Source organism: Coffea arabica, chromosome 7c, assembly GCF_036785885.1.
Source record: "Coffea arabica cultivar ET-39 chromosome 7c, Coffea Arabica ET-39 HiFi, whole genome shotgun sequence".
Lineage (NCBI taxonomy): Eukaryota > Viridiplantae > Streptophyta > Magnoliopsida > Gentianales > Rubiaceae > Coffea > Coffea arabica.
This window is the reverse complement of record NC_092322.1, coordinates 2,385,960-2,401,117: the sequence shown is the minus strand read 5'-3', so window position 1 is coordinate 2,401,117 and position 15,158 is coordinate 2,385,960. Positions and strand designations below refer to the sequence as shown.

General features: G+C 37.7%; 3 protein-coding genes across 9 annotated transcripts; 1 reads left to right on the top strand and 2 right to left on the bottom strand.

Annotated features, from left to right (window-relative positions):
• The first annotated feature begins 309 nt into the window (after positions 1-309).
• LOC113698882 (2S sulfur-rich seed storage protein 2-like) lies at positions 310-1,126 on the top strand. Its single transcript, XM_027218842.1, has 2 exons — positions 310-515; positions 1,027-1,126. The coding sequence occupies exons 1-2, from the start codon at positions 310-312 to the stop codon at positions 1,124-1,126; spliced, it is 306 nt and encodes a 101-aa protein (XP_027074643.1).
• A 2,330-nt stretch (positions 1,127-3,456) lies between these two features.
• LOC113698907 (chaperone protein ClpB3, chloroplastic-like) lies at positions 3,457-9,885 on the bottom strand. Its single transcript, XM_027218863.2, has 10 exons — positions 9,490-9,885; positions 9,157-9,375; positions 8,543-8,780; positions 7,722-7,917; positions 7,406-7,460; positions 7,058-7,208; positions 6,404-6,712; positions 5,599-5,864; positions 4,382-5,308; positions 3,457-4,006 (listed from the first exon to the last, which is right to left on the bottom strand). The coding sequence occupies exons 1-10, from the start codon at positions 9,733-9,735 to the stop codon at positions 3,680-3,682; spliced, it is 2,934 nt and encodes a 977-aa protein (XP_027074664.2). The 5' UTR covers positions 9,736-9,885; the 3' UTR covers positions 3,457-3,679.
• A 1,049-nt stretch (positions 9,886-10,934) lies between these two features.
• Positions 10,935-14,885, bottom strand: LOC113702343 (membrane-anchored ubiquitin-fold protein 1-like). 7 transcript variants are annotated; one of them, XM_027223497.2, is made up of 6 exons: positions 14,491-14,885; positions 14,309-14,405; positions 13,645-13,937; positions 11,758-11,922; positions 11,449-11,532; positions 10,935-11,375 (listed from the first exon to the last, which is right to left on the bottom strand). In XM_027223497.2, exons 3-5 carry the CDS (start codon positions 13,802-13,804, stop codon positions 11,480-11,482), a joined length of 378 nt encoding a protein of 125 aa, XP_027079298.1. In that variant the 5' UTR covers positions 13,805-13,937; positions 14,309-14,405; positions 14,491-14,885; the 3' UTR covers positions 10,935-11,375; positions 11,449-11,479. The 7 variants fall into 7 exon arrangements, with proteins under 7 accessions (XP_027079298.1, XP_027079299.1, XP_027079304.1 ...); XM_027223498.2 differs by having other exon boundaries at positions 10,935-11,366; positions 14,491-14,820; XM_027223503.2 differs by having other exon boundaries at positions 13,645-13,933; positions 14,491-14,819.
• Positions 14,886-15,158: the final 273 nt, after the last annotated feature.

Sequence of the window (15,158 nt, the reverse complement as noted above, 5' to 3'; positions counted from 1 at the left end):
GTTTTTAACAGAAATTCTCTTAATAACTTCTAAACTTTTTTTTTTTTTTTTCTAAATTTTTATATTTATTTTAATACATAAAATGTAGTGATCCTACAAATACCCTTTGCTCTCCTCGGTCCTTAATTTCACCACGCAAACCCAAGTACAACTTGATCATATCCTCCACTTCATAGCCATAGACAGAACGGTGTGAAGTAGTGAACACAATGGTAAAGACCATGATCGCGGCAGCTATCATGATAGCCTTCTTGGCTCTTGCTGAGGCCTCTAGCTTCAGAGCCACCATAACCACCCTAGTTGAGGAGGATGAGAACTAGGGGGGGTCAATCCCAGCAGAGATGCCGCCGGCAGATTCGACAACAATTTGAGCAGCTCCGACATTGCCAGCAGTACTTATCCGAGGGGAGCCCTTTCGAGATGGACATCATGAACCAGCAGGGACGGCAGCAGCAGCACCTCAGACAATGCTGCCAAGCACTTCAGAACTTCGACGAGAAGTGCCAATGCGGGCCGTAAGAGCGGCAGTTAGGCGGCAACAGCAGCAAGGAAGGAGCTGGAAGGGACAGGGAGGCCAGGAGATGCAACAAGTCAAGCAGAAGGCTAGATACCTCCCGCTACTGTGCAACTTGGGACCCCAGCAGTGCCGAATCTACTAACTTTAAGGCCATTGAGTATCACCGGCTGGTAGATCTTCATGTTATCGCGTGCATGTTGATTGAATAAAGTTCATCTAGTTATCTAGCTGTTTAGCTAGACGATTGGAGAACTATCTCTTGTACCTTACTTAACACATGATCGTGTGTGTTGGATTATGAAGTTTATTATTCGAGATTAGGTTCATGTACTCTCAGAAATGAATAAACTTTATTCGGTTTAAATTTGTTCGCAAAAGCTACCTAGAACTAATCTGGAAAAGCTGGTATTAATTTCCTTATATTTAGAAAACTTTTGCTCTTCGAAATATTTTCAATGGTAGATTGAAATCTGCATTCTAATCTTTAAGATTTACTAATGCCTTGTCAGCAGTAACAATGGAACATATGCCCATGCAGGTACAAATCTCGACAAATTGTCGTCAGAAACTCTACAATTAGGAAGACAAAAAATCAGGCGTTGCTTGTGATTAGTACTTAGATAGAATGCCCGGTGAAAACTTAGAAAGTATGTGCTTGGAGTGGTGCCCCTGGGATTTGGGGTATTTTTGTTTTTTGGTGTTAGGGGGGTTTTGTTACAAGCCTTTCTTGTACGCCTTTTTTTACACGGTAATCGGTAATATGACATACAGGAGGTTTTATTTTTTATTTTTTAACCTTTTCCTTCCGGTAATTTGACATACATGAGTTTTACATTGGAGGGTTGGGACATATAGGAGTTTGCCACAAGAATTTAGCAAGCATTCGCCCTCATTTCTCTTGGATAATCTGGCCTGGACAAAGCTGTCCAGTGAAGCAAACAACCAGACTGTTAGTCTCTTTGCATAGCATAAAACTGTTAAGCCTCTTGACTAGGGCTGCAAACGAGCCGAGCCGAGTCGAGCTTTGAGCTAATCGAGCCGAGCCTTAGCTAAATTTTATCAAGCTCGAGCTCGACGACCTGGCAATTTTCGAGCTCGAGCTCGACTCGAATCAAGTCGAGTCGAGTCGAGCTCGAGCTCGAAAAAAATAAATAAAAAAATTTTATTTTAAAAAAAAATAAATAAAATAATATTTTTTTTCTGAATAAATAATAAAATATTAAGGATATATCCGTAATTTCACTATGAAAATAAAAAATAAAAAAATATATATATATAATATACGTAATTTTATTATTAAATAAAAATAAAAATAAAAAAAAATATATATATATTCAAGCTCGCGAGCCGAGTTCTGAGCTCGAGTTCGAGCTCGAGTTTGACTCGAGCTGGCTCGAGCTCGATTAATGTCGAGCTCGACTCGAGCCGCTCGCGAGCGGCTCGATTCGTTTGCAGCCCTACTCTTGACGCAGCATAAAACTGTCAAGTCTCTTGACAACTCGGTATAGCAAAAAGCTCCCTATCTCTTGTATTGTGGTTGCAATGCAGAAGAAAGTTAAATACAAAGAGATAGGAAATGGGGAATGACATTGGAGTCGACTGAGTGTCAATGTTTTGAAAACCGGACCGGCCATGGCACCGGTCCGGTTCTATGCCATGTTTGACTTTGTCTGAAAATCGGTCGAATCGTGAAAACCGTCAAATCGGGTTGAACCGGTGATTTTTCGGTTTTCAACTTTCCCTCTTTTTTTTTTTTTTTTTTTTGTTGCAAAATGCAGCTATCAAGATTCAAACTCAAGACCTTTGTAATAGAAGATCAATGTATTAACCGTTGCACCATCACATCTTATTAGTTTTTTTTGATAACTTATTTATATAAAACAAACATTCATGTTTCTTTTTTCTATTTTTTTTACAAAATCTCATCCTCTCATGACTCTTTCTTTTTAATTTTCAACTCTCTCTCTCTCTATCTCTATTCTCTTTTCTTTTGTCATTCCCTTTTTAATCAAATTTTTTTATTTTTAATTTATTGATGTTTTCTTGCATCTTTTAATTTTATTTTTGTCCATTAAATTGAAAAAAGTTAAAAAAGAATTATTTTTCTTTAACCCAAATTATTTAATGCTACAACCACTCACTTTTATCTCATTTTTTTGTTTCATATCAAGTTTACATTTCTATTTTTGAATCTCTCGCTTCCTTTGAACTCCAAACTTTCTTTTTTAAATTGCAATCTCTAAATTCTAAAACATAAATTAAAATTTAAGTTCACAATATCTAAATTCTCATAGACGTGAATTTTGTATAATTTTAAAATATTGTGATATTTTTGGGTTGGATTTAGATATAATTGAAATTGAGATGAAATTTATTTGTTTTAACTTATAATTTAAAAATTTTATTTTTAAAAATTCAAGTTATTAAAAAATAGTAAACTTTTCATCATATAAAGTATTAAATTAGTCCATTACATGTCTTATTTTGTGCATACATATATTTATTAAATTATTTTTCAAAAAATTCATTGAACCGAAATTGAACCGATCCAACCGATTGAACCTCGATCCTTTCACTTCACCGGTTCAATTAACGGTCCGATTTTTAAAACATTGCTGAGTGTATACTATGCTCTGACGCTGAAGAGAGCATAGAACATTCATTCTTCAATTGTAGAATGTCATCCGCGGAATGGCAAAAAAAAAGTTCAGAGGACGCATTCAAATGTCCATTAGAGGAGGAGCTTCAGTGGGTGTCTAACCATTGGGCTGGCAAGTCTTTTTTGCAGCAATTCAAAAGGCTTGTTTTTCCTGTGATTGTTTGTCATGCCCGGAGGACGCCAAATGCTGCAATTTTCAGATACGGGTCAGTTACTGCGATTAGCTTTATGGAAGATATGATAGACGAAGTCAGGCATGCGGTGTTCTTGCGCTGGAAAAAATTCCAAAGACCCATGAAAGCTTGCAGCTAACCTTGGGATTTTCAGTTTTGGTATTATAGAATAACATGTAAAGTGACGTTCATTCTCAATCGCTTGTACAAACTTGTTCATATCAATGAAAGTTATCATTTTTGCCTTGAAAGATCAGTTCGGTAATTCCCCGTCTGAACAACTGAAATTCCAACTCCGGCTGGCCCAAAAGGCGACCCAATTTACAAAGCTCATAGTGCCTGGGAGAAAGTTTCTCTGTTTTCTGCAGGTGCTTGTGAATCAGATTCCGATTTTCGGAACACCAGCTTTTGCTGGGGAAGCTGACCGTTAGCAAATGCTGTTACCTCGGTGTCTATCAACACCGAATCCTCATCCTTGAATTCTCCTCTCAAGATTCCTTTAGCAAGCTCGTTCTCAACATATTGCTGTATTACCCGCTTCACAGGCCTAGCTCCATAGTTAGGATCATACCCAAGAGTGCCTAGCAGTTGAATGGCAGCATCAGTCACGTGAATCTTCATCTTCCGATCTGAAATCCTCTGCCGTACTCGTTGCAGCTGTAACAGAGACATAATGTCAATAAAGTACATGAAGATGGTCAAATTCCTTATGCACAGAGTCGAAGGAAGATGAGGACACATGAACAATTGGCGTTTGGGAGTACGAGTACGCCTGTTTGTTCGTCTATCTCAAAGAACTAAACTTATTCAACCCAGTTAAATAAGTTGTTCAACACACTTATTCATCATCAGTCTGAAAATTCCTAGTAAAAATAAATCAATTAAAGTTTATTTCACCAAGTTAGCCGATTCCAACAGCACTACCCAGTACATGCATTTTCAACATAATTTCCTATATTATTGCCACAAAATGAAATATAGTCACCAACATACTTGAAAAACTCGTCTATTATTAATGGAAAAAGAATTTACCTGTAATCTGACTATGCTGTTGATTTGATCACGGTCCAGAGGCTGGAAAACTATGTACTCATCAACCCGATTCATGAACTCTGGACGAAAAACAGCTCTTGCAGCCTCCATAACCCGTTGTTTTATAGTTTCATAAGCCATTTCTTTGGGCAAGGCGTCATCATCTGTGTCAAGTATATATTGGGAACCCACGTTTGAAGTCATAATGATCACAGTGTTAGTAAAACTCACGGTACGCCCCTGAGAGTCGGTAACTCTACCATCATCCAGAATTTGCAGGAAAACATTGAATACATCAGAGTGAGCCTTCTCTATCTCATCAAACAAAATAACAGCATATGGCCTTCTGCGAACAACCTCAGTCAACTGTCCTCCTTCTTCGTAGCCTACATAACCAGGTGGAGCTCCTACTAACCTTGAAACTGCATGCTTCTCCATGTATTCGCTCATATCAATTCTTACAAGTGCTTCTTCAGTGTTAAACATGTATGAAGCCAGAGCCTTCGCTAGTTCTGTTTTTCCAACCCCCGTAGGTCCCATGAACATAAAACTAGCAATTGGACGGTGTGGATCTGAAAGGCCTGCTCGAGATCGTTGGATAGCCTCTGCCACAGATCTCACTGCAGGATCCTGACCAACAACTCTTTTATGAAGCTCTTCCTCCAGATGCAACAGCTTTTCCCTCTCTGACTGCTTTAGCTTAGAAACTGGTATTCCAGTCCATTTACTGACAATCTCAGCTATATCATCTCCCGTAACTTCTTCTCTAAGCATGGACTTCCCAGACTTCATATACTCATCTAATTCTTTTTCTGCAGCTTCAAGCTGACGCTGCAAAGAGTTCAAGCTCCCATATTTTAGTTCAGCCGCACGGTTGAGGTCATACTCTCGCTCAGCCTGCTGGATCTCAAGATTTACCCTGTCAATCTGTTTTTAAAAAAAAAAAAAAAAAAAAAAAACTTTCATTATGTTTTGCCCAGTTTGTGTGCCAGGACAGCTTTTGGCTGTGACAATTAAAGGAATCGCCTTTATGGATTAGCCACATTTTCAGCATGGAAACAACAACAACATAGGCATTGCTTGCTTAATAATTTCAGCCTATGGCTACTGATGTGACAAAAAGCTCCGAATGAACGCCAATGGGGAGGGAGAAAGACCCCCGTCCCCAGGAAAAGGAAAGAGGATAGTTCACAACTGTATGGATAAAAAATGCATACCTCTTCCTTGATTGACTGTATGCGGGTCATTACAGTCTTCTCATGCTCCCACTGTTCATTCAGCTCAGCTTGCCTAGCCTTCAGCAAAGACAACTCTGCCTCAAGGCGACTCAATCTTTCCTTTGATGCTTTATCCGTGTCATTAGTGAGAGAGAGTCTCTCCATCTCCAGTTTCAAAACTGCACGGTTGATCTCATCAAGAGCTGTTGGCTTTGAAGTTATTTCCATCTTCAGTTTGGCAGCAGCTTCATCAACCAGGTCAATAGCTGCGGTCGAAACATTACATTAGAGCTTATTTCATAGAAGTATCAATACATATGCAGCAACTGAACAAATTAAATTTCAACTTACATACTCTACGATCACAATCAACAATTTCAAAACAACAAAATTAACTGAAATATCTAGCTTGCCTTAAGTGTATCCTAGTGATACAAGGATTCCATAAGCAAGGAGCGTCTGGGATCATGAATTAGTATTGAACATAACACATGAGACTGAAGATTAATCTCTAACACACACATAATCAAAGGTTCAAACGTCTAATATAGAATACAAGAAATAGAACTATTGAACACGCCAGTAGTCAGTTTGAAAATCTGCAGAACTGGCTATAGTAGAAAGAACAAGTATATATGCAGGGACTCAGAATCGCAACCAAATCTACTATTGCCTCAAACACGTTAACATCTAAGGCCTCTATAGTTCTTCTATGTGAGCAAAATTTTGAGAAAACAATTCTAGAAAAGAAATCTTGAATGGTACCAAATTCAAAAGCTAATGTCAGATGACTGATCAGGCTCACCTTTGTCAGGTAAAAAGCGTCCACTAATATAGCGATCTGAAAGAATTGCAGCTTCTACCAGTGCACTGTCTGAAATTCGAACTCCGTGATGCAGCTCGTATCTTTCCCTCAGTCCACGAAGAATGGAGATGGTATCTTCTACAGTTGGTTGATCAACATAAACTTGCTGGAAACGGCGCTCTAAAGCTGGATCTTTCTCGATATATTTACGGTATTCATCCAATGTTGTCGCACCAATGCATCGCAATTCTCCACGACCAAGCATGGGCTTCAAGAGATTGCCAGCATCCATTGCACCACTGGTGGCACCTGAAAAACGATAAAGTTTTTTCTTTCATTTGATGAACTTAGACATCTGGAAAACATCAATCACAATTACTATTTCTACCAAACCTAAAGCACAGTATCACAAACAACACTAGGACAAACAACTAGTAGAAAAAAATTCCATCTGATAAATAAACTCCAGCATGTAAATGCAGACATCTTAACGTGAACCTCATAGCGCTCATAGGAAAGAAAAGAAAGAAATACTGCAGATAAGATTGAGGGGCTAGTAGGAGTTAACAGCATAAAAGACCTTGTTTGGTTATTTACCATCTAAGCATTCAATCTAAGCATCTGTCATCGACCTGCAGAACTTACAAACATTACCTGCTCCAACAACTGTATGGATTTCATCAATAAAAAGGATAATCTGCCCGTCTGAATCTGTAACTTCCTTGAGTACCGCTTTCAATCTGTCTTCAAACTCTCCACGATATTTAGCCCCTGCAATCAGTGCTCCCATGTCAAGGGATATCAACTGCATCCAAGAAGTGAATCAGTTGGGACAGATTTCCTCATTGTCTTGCAAATTAAAAGTCCAAAATCAGATCCTTAAGTAAAAAAGTAAATTTTTAAAAAAATTAAAAAGAACAATAAAAAAGGATGTGTGTGTGTAAATGAAAAAAAAATAATTTTCAATTGGAGAATTTTACAATAAACATCTACAATACACACCCTTCGGTTCATCAATGCTTGAGGAACATCTCCTTGCACTATTCTTTGGGCAAGCCTGTGAAACAGGGCCGAAGAAAATGAGTTCCAGTTTCAGGAAAATCAAATACAGGGCTACCATAAATCTCACATAACATCCACAGGAAGATACCTAAAGGAGGATATTGTTAGCCTGAATTAACAGTTCATAACAAAGCTAAAATTTACAAACATGTATGGACGAGCTTCATTTATCCGACTTTGCACACCCTTTCTAGTTGTTTACCACAAATTTCTATTGCAGACAGCAAAAAAAAAAAAAAAAAAATCTTGAGCTTACCCCTCGGAAATTGCAGTTTTCCCAACGCCTGGCTCACCTATTAGAACGGGATTGTTCTTTGTTCTCCTGGAAAGAATCTGAATGCACCTTCGAATTTCGTCATCCCTTCCTATAACAGGGTCCAGTTTTCCCGCTCTCGCCATGGTGGTCAAATCTTTTCCATATTTCTCTAGCGCCTCATACTTCCCTTCAGGATCTGTATCAAACTGAAGCTTTTCAAAAAATATACAGAAAAACAAAGAAACATTGATTACCAAGACTACGACAATACATTTTCAACACAAGTCCAGAGTATATAAAGTGGAAGACCGCAGATAAATCACGATGGCTGCGTTGTACATACTCTTGTAAAACTGCAAAGCATAGCTTTAGATCATAACTTCATCGTAAACAAAATGCAAATCAATAAATCTACACTTGCAATCTCGCATACCCAATTGTATCGAAGTATTCTGCAGGGACATCATATGAAGCTATCCCATTCGCACACTGAATGGTCTAGCCTCAAAAAACGTATCAAGCCAAAAGGTTCTAATGCAGTAGTAAATGCCAAAATCTTGAGCAAACTAATAACCATTGTCTCACTCTTACAAATTCCAATATCAGAGAAACTGCACAGATCATTTTAAAGCAGAAAAACTGTACATATATCTCTGCTAAATTTTTGGCCTGAAAAAGCCGAGAAAACCATGAAGATGCCAAGTAAGCTAGCATTAAACGTCCAAAGCAACGAAATGCAAGTAAAGTTTGCTTAGAACCCCTTAACATGCACCTGTGTTAATCAAACTACCCTTTGACAACCAGAAAATAACTATTGTCACCTTGGTCAATAACTTTTTGCCGTCCCCTTATGGCTTCGATGGCATCCTTTAATGCTTTTCTGGAAATTTGGAAGTCCTTGAACATTTGCTTCCCAAATCGATTATCTTGTACAAAACCGAGGACTAAATGCTCAACTGACATAAATGAATCACCATATTCTTTCTTGTAATCCCTGGCTCGCTGAATTAAAGCCTCTAAATCTCGTCCTAACATTGAACCAGAAGACTCACCAAGAACCTGGCACCACGTATACATTGATAAGCAGATGAAACACGTAGTACCTGCAAATATCAAAATCGCACTCCTCTCCGGAACAAGAATGGCACTGTAAATATTACGCCCTTCATACGTCAGATTTAGAAAAACTACTACCTGATCAACTAGCGCCAAATTAGATATATTTTCACCCATCTATGCATGTAATACGCTAATGCAAGCACCATAAATTCCCATTTGAACAAGTGAAGGCTCCACCGAGTTGGAGTAAGCTAACTCGGCAGATTATAAACCCATCAAGCAACTACACAAAATGCTAGGGAATTAAACTACAAAATTATTAAGCTTCATAAGAGTAGCTAGTAGTAGAATTAGTTGAAGACCGAGAATTGATTACCTTCGGTTGGCGTTGAATGAACTTATCAGTAGCATCCAGAAGCCGAGTGTTGTCCACACCAACCTTGGAGAAAATCCGGCGAGCCAGCCCATTCTTCTGCTCCAAAAGTGCCTTCATCAAGTGCTCCGTCTCCACTATCTGATGCTTATTCTCTTTCGCCACTTCCGGCGACGACACAATAGCTTGCCACGCCATATCCGTAAACTCCTGCTGCGTAATCTGGTGCCCACACATTCAACAAAATTCAGTAACCAACTCCAATCATTAACATTCGTTTACATGTTTAAAAAAAAAAAAAAAAACAGCATTAGAGTGAATTTGATGAATCATTACCCTTCCACTTGATGTTTCACACCGGACGACGAAGGACCGGGAGCTCCTGCCCAACTTTTCTGACCTTCTCGTGAGAAATGCATCTTTGCGCTTTAATTTTAGCGAATTTAGGGATTTGAGAGCTTTTGGCTTTGCCAAGAAGTTTATTGATACAGGTGCCGGCTGTGAAACTAAGGAGGGTCTACAAGTAGAATTAGACGGGCGAATATGGAAGTGAACGCCGGCGAACGATGTCGTAGTGGCCATTATCGTTGTAGTAATAGTAGTTTGAGAGCTAACTAGTATCGAATTTAATATTCAATATAACTTTCATAAACTGCAAATTTATAGTATCGAATGATTTCTTCCCGGGGCCGAAAGTATGAGAAGCTGCAGAACAAGATTGTTGGGAGAGTTTGCGTGGGAATTTAAAAAAGTGGGCACAATTTTGTGTAGGCTGTGCTCGTGTGTTCTCGCAGTTTCCAGCGACTGTTAAAATGTCCAATTTACTTTTGTGACCTTAAAAATTCTCTTAATGTTATTTTGGACCCCAAAAAATGGAAAAGCTTTGTGCAATGAGGATGAACTAAGCTCCGTCGAATAAGTTTCTTTTAGTACAAGTGTAAGTGAGAAGTTCCGATCCCACGTCATCTAATTTATCTCTCATTAGATATATTTGCGCGAGAAAAAGTATAATAGTATTTCATTCTTATTTTTTTTTTAAAAGTTAATCACATTGTATTCGTTGAATAACATATAAACATGAATTAAACCCGTTGCATTATAAATGTAAAAATTAATACTTAATTATATTTCAAAAAGAAAATTTTATAGTTCCTCACACTTGGCTTGGCTTGGCTTACTTGAATCATATTCTTAATTTTTTATGTGTTGTAGAACTAAGCACGATTAATCCTGCAAATTTGATAACTTATCCGCATCAGTTGTGTTTAGTCGACGCCCATATCAATCGTAGTGGAAAAGGTGAGGGCTAAATTGAAAAAATAAAAATTTCCAGTGACCATTATACAAATTTCTTATGATGATGGATATTTTTCTGATCACTAGTTTTAAGGATAACATTTGAGTTATTTTTCTTGGTGGGAAAGAAAATGATTAATTGTTGTTAGAAATCAGCCCGTAACCCCACCGCAGCGACGACGGGCAAGGAGAACAGGACAATAAGCGGGACCTACGCGGCATGAACCGAACTGGTTACATCCTTCCGGAGAAGCATTTCAGGCATATGTCTGAAAGTATCATTGCTCAAAGAAAAAAAAAAAAAAAAAAAAAATCTGAAAACAGGCATATGTCTTTCTTTTTTAACTTTTAAAGAAAATCAATATGAGTTCTTCACTTATTTTCTTCAAGTCAATTCCTCATGCATAAAAGAACATCTGTCTGATCTAATAGGAGGGGGCTAGCTAAATCATCATTTTAAGAACCTCACCTGAACAACAGGAACATGGATAAATCCAGCTTCTTCGATGTGTAGATATATATAATATAGGTTTGCCACCTGGTACAGTTACAAGAAAGAAAAATGCGAGTTTTGACACTAATTACATCACGGCTGAGTTTCAACATTCAAGCACAGGGCACACAACTGAGCGCCCAGGCTAAGCTGAATTGAACGAGAATTACAGTATAGTATTTACACATTAGGCATTTATTTGAAGCAACAATTTTCAATTCATGAATTGCAGCCATGATTACGTAATTGGACTGTGGGATGATGAACAACAAAAGAAGTGAAAATGGAAGTGCAGAAACTCATATGGTGACACATGTGCCTGGAGTTCTCAATCGGACTCAACAACAGCAACCCTACTTGGGTCAGCAATCCCCTTGACCTCACTCTCTATTCTACCAAATCCACATTCTCCACCTCTGTCTGTCTGAACCAACTGCAAGATTCAAATAAATTTTTGCAGAACATGAAAATACGTTATAAATAGAATCAATCAAGGCCCTACCAACCTGAGTGTAATGCTGCTTTAAGAGCCGATTCTCACAATATGACACAACCACACTTGTTCTGCTTGGGGTCACTTGGCACCTTTTCTGTTATAAGAGAAAACTGCCAATCTTCAATTATCCAGAAAGAGGTCCTTTTGAAGTGAAATTTGTCACTTTAAAAGGAATAGGGAAAAAGAAGAAAGGAGGAGGAAGAAGCAAGCAAACAATCTTTTTTTTTTTTTTTTTTTTCGTCCCATCGACTGATCAGCACCTCAAAATACGCCATCATTTAAGACTAATGTAGCAGTGGTTTCCAGATGACCCACTGACCTTTTTCTTGAGGAGGTGGTTGAACAACAACGTGCATGGTTGTAACTCCACCAGGGACATCACACAATGGACTCATGCATTCCCCGACTGTTCTACTGTTCTCCAATATTCTTCCAGCACTTATTAACTTGACATCTTTCACTGTCCGAGGACCATTTTCCTTATCTGTTACACAAACACAGACATGGATGGCTGGCTTAATGTGGAACCCAAATTGTCAAAAGCAATAAACCAAATGAATCGACAAGCATTCCATATAGAGCTTACTCAAGAATGGCTTAAATTGCTCATTACACCCAATCATCATCATTTTCAATTCTAAGCTACATTGGATTCCAGATCAACTTGTAGCTTCAGCATCATCATGCACATTGCCGCATCCACAAAGTTTTCAGTAAAATAATGTTTCCTCAAACATTTGAAGTGCTTACCAAGCAGCTTTAAGTTTCGATGTATTTAAATAAGGCATAAAAGAATGGTAGCAAGAAAAGGATCATTCACAGAATGCAAATTCGATAACCACTAGAAATACAATATCTTCAGTCAATGTTATGGTGTATCTGAATTCTTTACTGGAAAATAACTTATTGAAACACAGTGATTTACAAAAATCCATCATAGGAATCTGGTTCTCGCGGTGAACAAGAACTTCAATTTCCTCTTTAATGTCATTCTTGTTATTTCCAAATAAGCAAGGATAAGACACAGGTGCATTTAACAACGAAAATTTTGAAGTACATTGGCGTTGATTTTTCTTGATGCTTTTTGAAGCTTATAAGGAGTGACGGTAATTAAATAACTACAGATGTGCCTGATTCCTAGGCCTCTCTAAGAAATAATAACTAGCTTTCTATTGATAACCACAAGAAGGCAACGAAACGTTGTTCTGAATATCATTATTAGTGTAAGCTAAGCTAATATATCAAGAAGTGCGAGAGTTTGAGAAACATGGGAGGATTAACAGCTATCTATGCAATCAGAAAGGCAGGTTGACAAACAACAAGCATCTCAACAAGAAGTCCCTAGACAAAGAGGGGAGTAGATGCCCAAGACTCTCTATTCTTTAAAGGACCTGATTCCAAAAGCCTCCACCATGAAGATTAATAATCATCCACCGAATCTAATTTCCAGTCTCTAGACAAGATAATGTAAAATTCCCAAGAAAAATACAAGTTCAAATGAAAAAGAGAAATGCAACCTCGTTATCTTTAATCTAATAATTTATTCATTATTTATGCTTGGTAGCTACCTCAACCAGAATCTCAAACAACCAGAAGCGAAGAATGGATAGGTCTCGTTCAACTTCTGCTTCTACTTTGAGCAACTGTTATGGATACTTTCAAATACTCCTGTGGAAGTGAGTAAATGAGAAAAGGCCCATGGCAAATTATGTGCTCAGTATCTGAAGGAGTGGAAATGTGAAAACCATTTATTGTCCTTGTCTCTTGACCTTATGTTTGTAAATGGTTGCTTATTTTAGGAGCCAAATCTAGCATGTCAACCAGATAGTAGGGAGAACTACCATATAATTATCTTTTCTTGGTGAGGAAACAATCAGACAACACTTACCAAAGCTTAAGATGATTGACAATTAATGAAGTACCACTCAAGGCACCAAGTTTGTAGATAAATCTAGCTATGGCAGCTTCGCAGCACCATTAAGTTCAAACCGCATATTTTCAGACAAACTGATTCCACCAAATTAAATGAAATTCAACTCATAAAGGCCAAGAACAAGCCTTGTAAAAATCTTAGTCCATGCACAAAACTGTCTGACACTCGTTCAGGGAGAAATTTATAGCTAGCAATGAACCAAGCATGCTCAGGAATAACGAGAAAAGAGACATAACCAGAGCAAAATAAAATCAATTCAAAGATCTAATTTACCTTTAGGCCATTGAGCAAGGATGCTTTCTTTCAAGGTCGCCACACTAGCAGCAGCAGGATAACTCTTGGGGCCTATATCCGATCCATCAATCAGCCTAAACTTGATATCCAGCTGATCTGGAGCTGCGGACGTTTCTACCATCTCAGAGACTTTAGACATCGAAACCCAAAATATTGACTAGAGCCCTGGGCAATCTCCAATATACAAATAGTCCTTTATGCAAAATCTCCAACTGATTAATGAAAATTGGATCTCCACAATGATTTATAGAACTCATCCAAATCCTCACTTTCTGGGAAGCAACAATAAACGTTTAATGTTTTAAAAAAGCTGTTTAGCAGAAAAGAATATCAGCCGTCAAGATTTGCAAGCTAGGAGACGAAAAAGGTCAACGAATACTGGAATCCATAACGACAATTACATGCCATCTACACAAGCAAGCAACCAACTTCTAAAAAGCAAAAAAAAAAATAAAAAGAAAAAGCATCAATCTTTGAATCAAGAGCTGCGAAAGAAACAGACATAAACCCAACTAAGGCTGTCTCGAATAAATCTGAATCCAATACGCTACTTTAAAAAGGAAGATCAAGTAAGAGAGTGAAAAGGAAGAAAACCATACACAAGAAGGAAAAGAAGGAAAAAAAATGCAAATACAATACTCACAGTGCGAGGTATACTGCAAACAGAATCTCCACGCAAATCTTTAACTGGGGTCGCCTCCAAAATGCAAATCAATCGAAAAAAGTCAAACTTCAACTAACTGGGATGATCAAGAACCAATCACAAATTAAATTAATTAATCTCTTAGTCGAAGATTAGATATAATTGTATCTGAGTGGGCTTACTTGGCTCAGGAACTGATCTGTGTCCTCTCTCTCTTATTCGCCAACAAGCTCAACAGTTGAGGCACCGAAAGCCAATGGAGGACGGGGAGCAGCCAATGCGTGCAACGCATTTAATAGTAAAATAATCTTCGATTAATTGACAAGTAATAATTATGAAAAGTCTCAAGAAGAGGAAGAGATGAAAGAAATCCCCAGAGACGAAGCTGTTTCGGAGTTTTCAAAGTCTTCTAAACCTATGGTCTATGAATCCATCCATCCTTTTGTGCCCTTTGTCTTCTCCTTCCAATCCTCCTAAGTCTGTGGAAAAATCGACATATTTTCCTTTTTTAGTTTTTTTTTCCTTTTTTTTTTTTTTTGGGTTGGGAAAGAGTATAACAATAATAATACACTGCGTCTACTTTCTGTTTTCAAGATTATGGCTTTATTTTAACTCTGCACTGTGCTACATTTGCATTGAGTGTGCTTGGAAAAAAAATATTATTTAGAATAATTAAATACGCGTAACACTTTTTGTGATGTGATGTAACGTGATATATATAAGATAAAAATATAATTAAAAATATATTTATGATGCAAATAAAATATTTATTTAAGATAATTCAAGCGAAAAGGATTACCTTCCTGATATCATTTAATTAATTATACTAATCAAATAAAGGCGTATATTC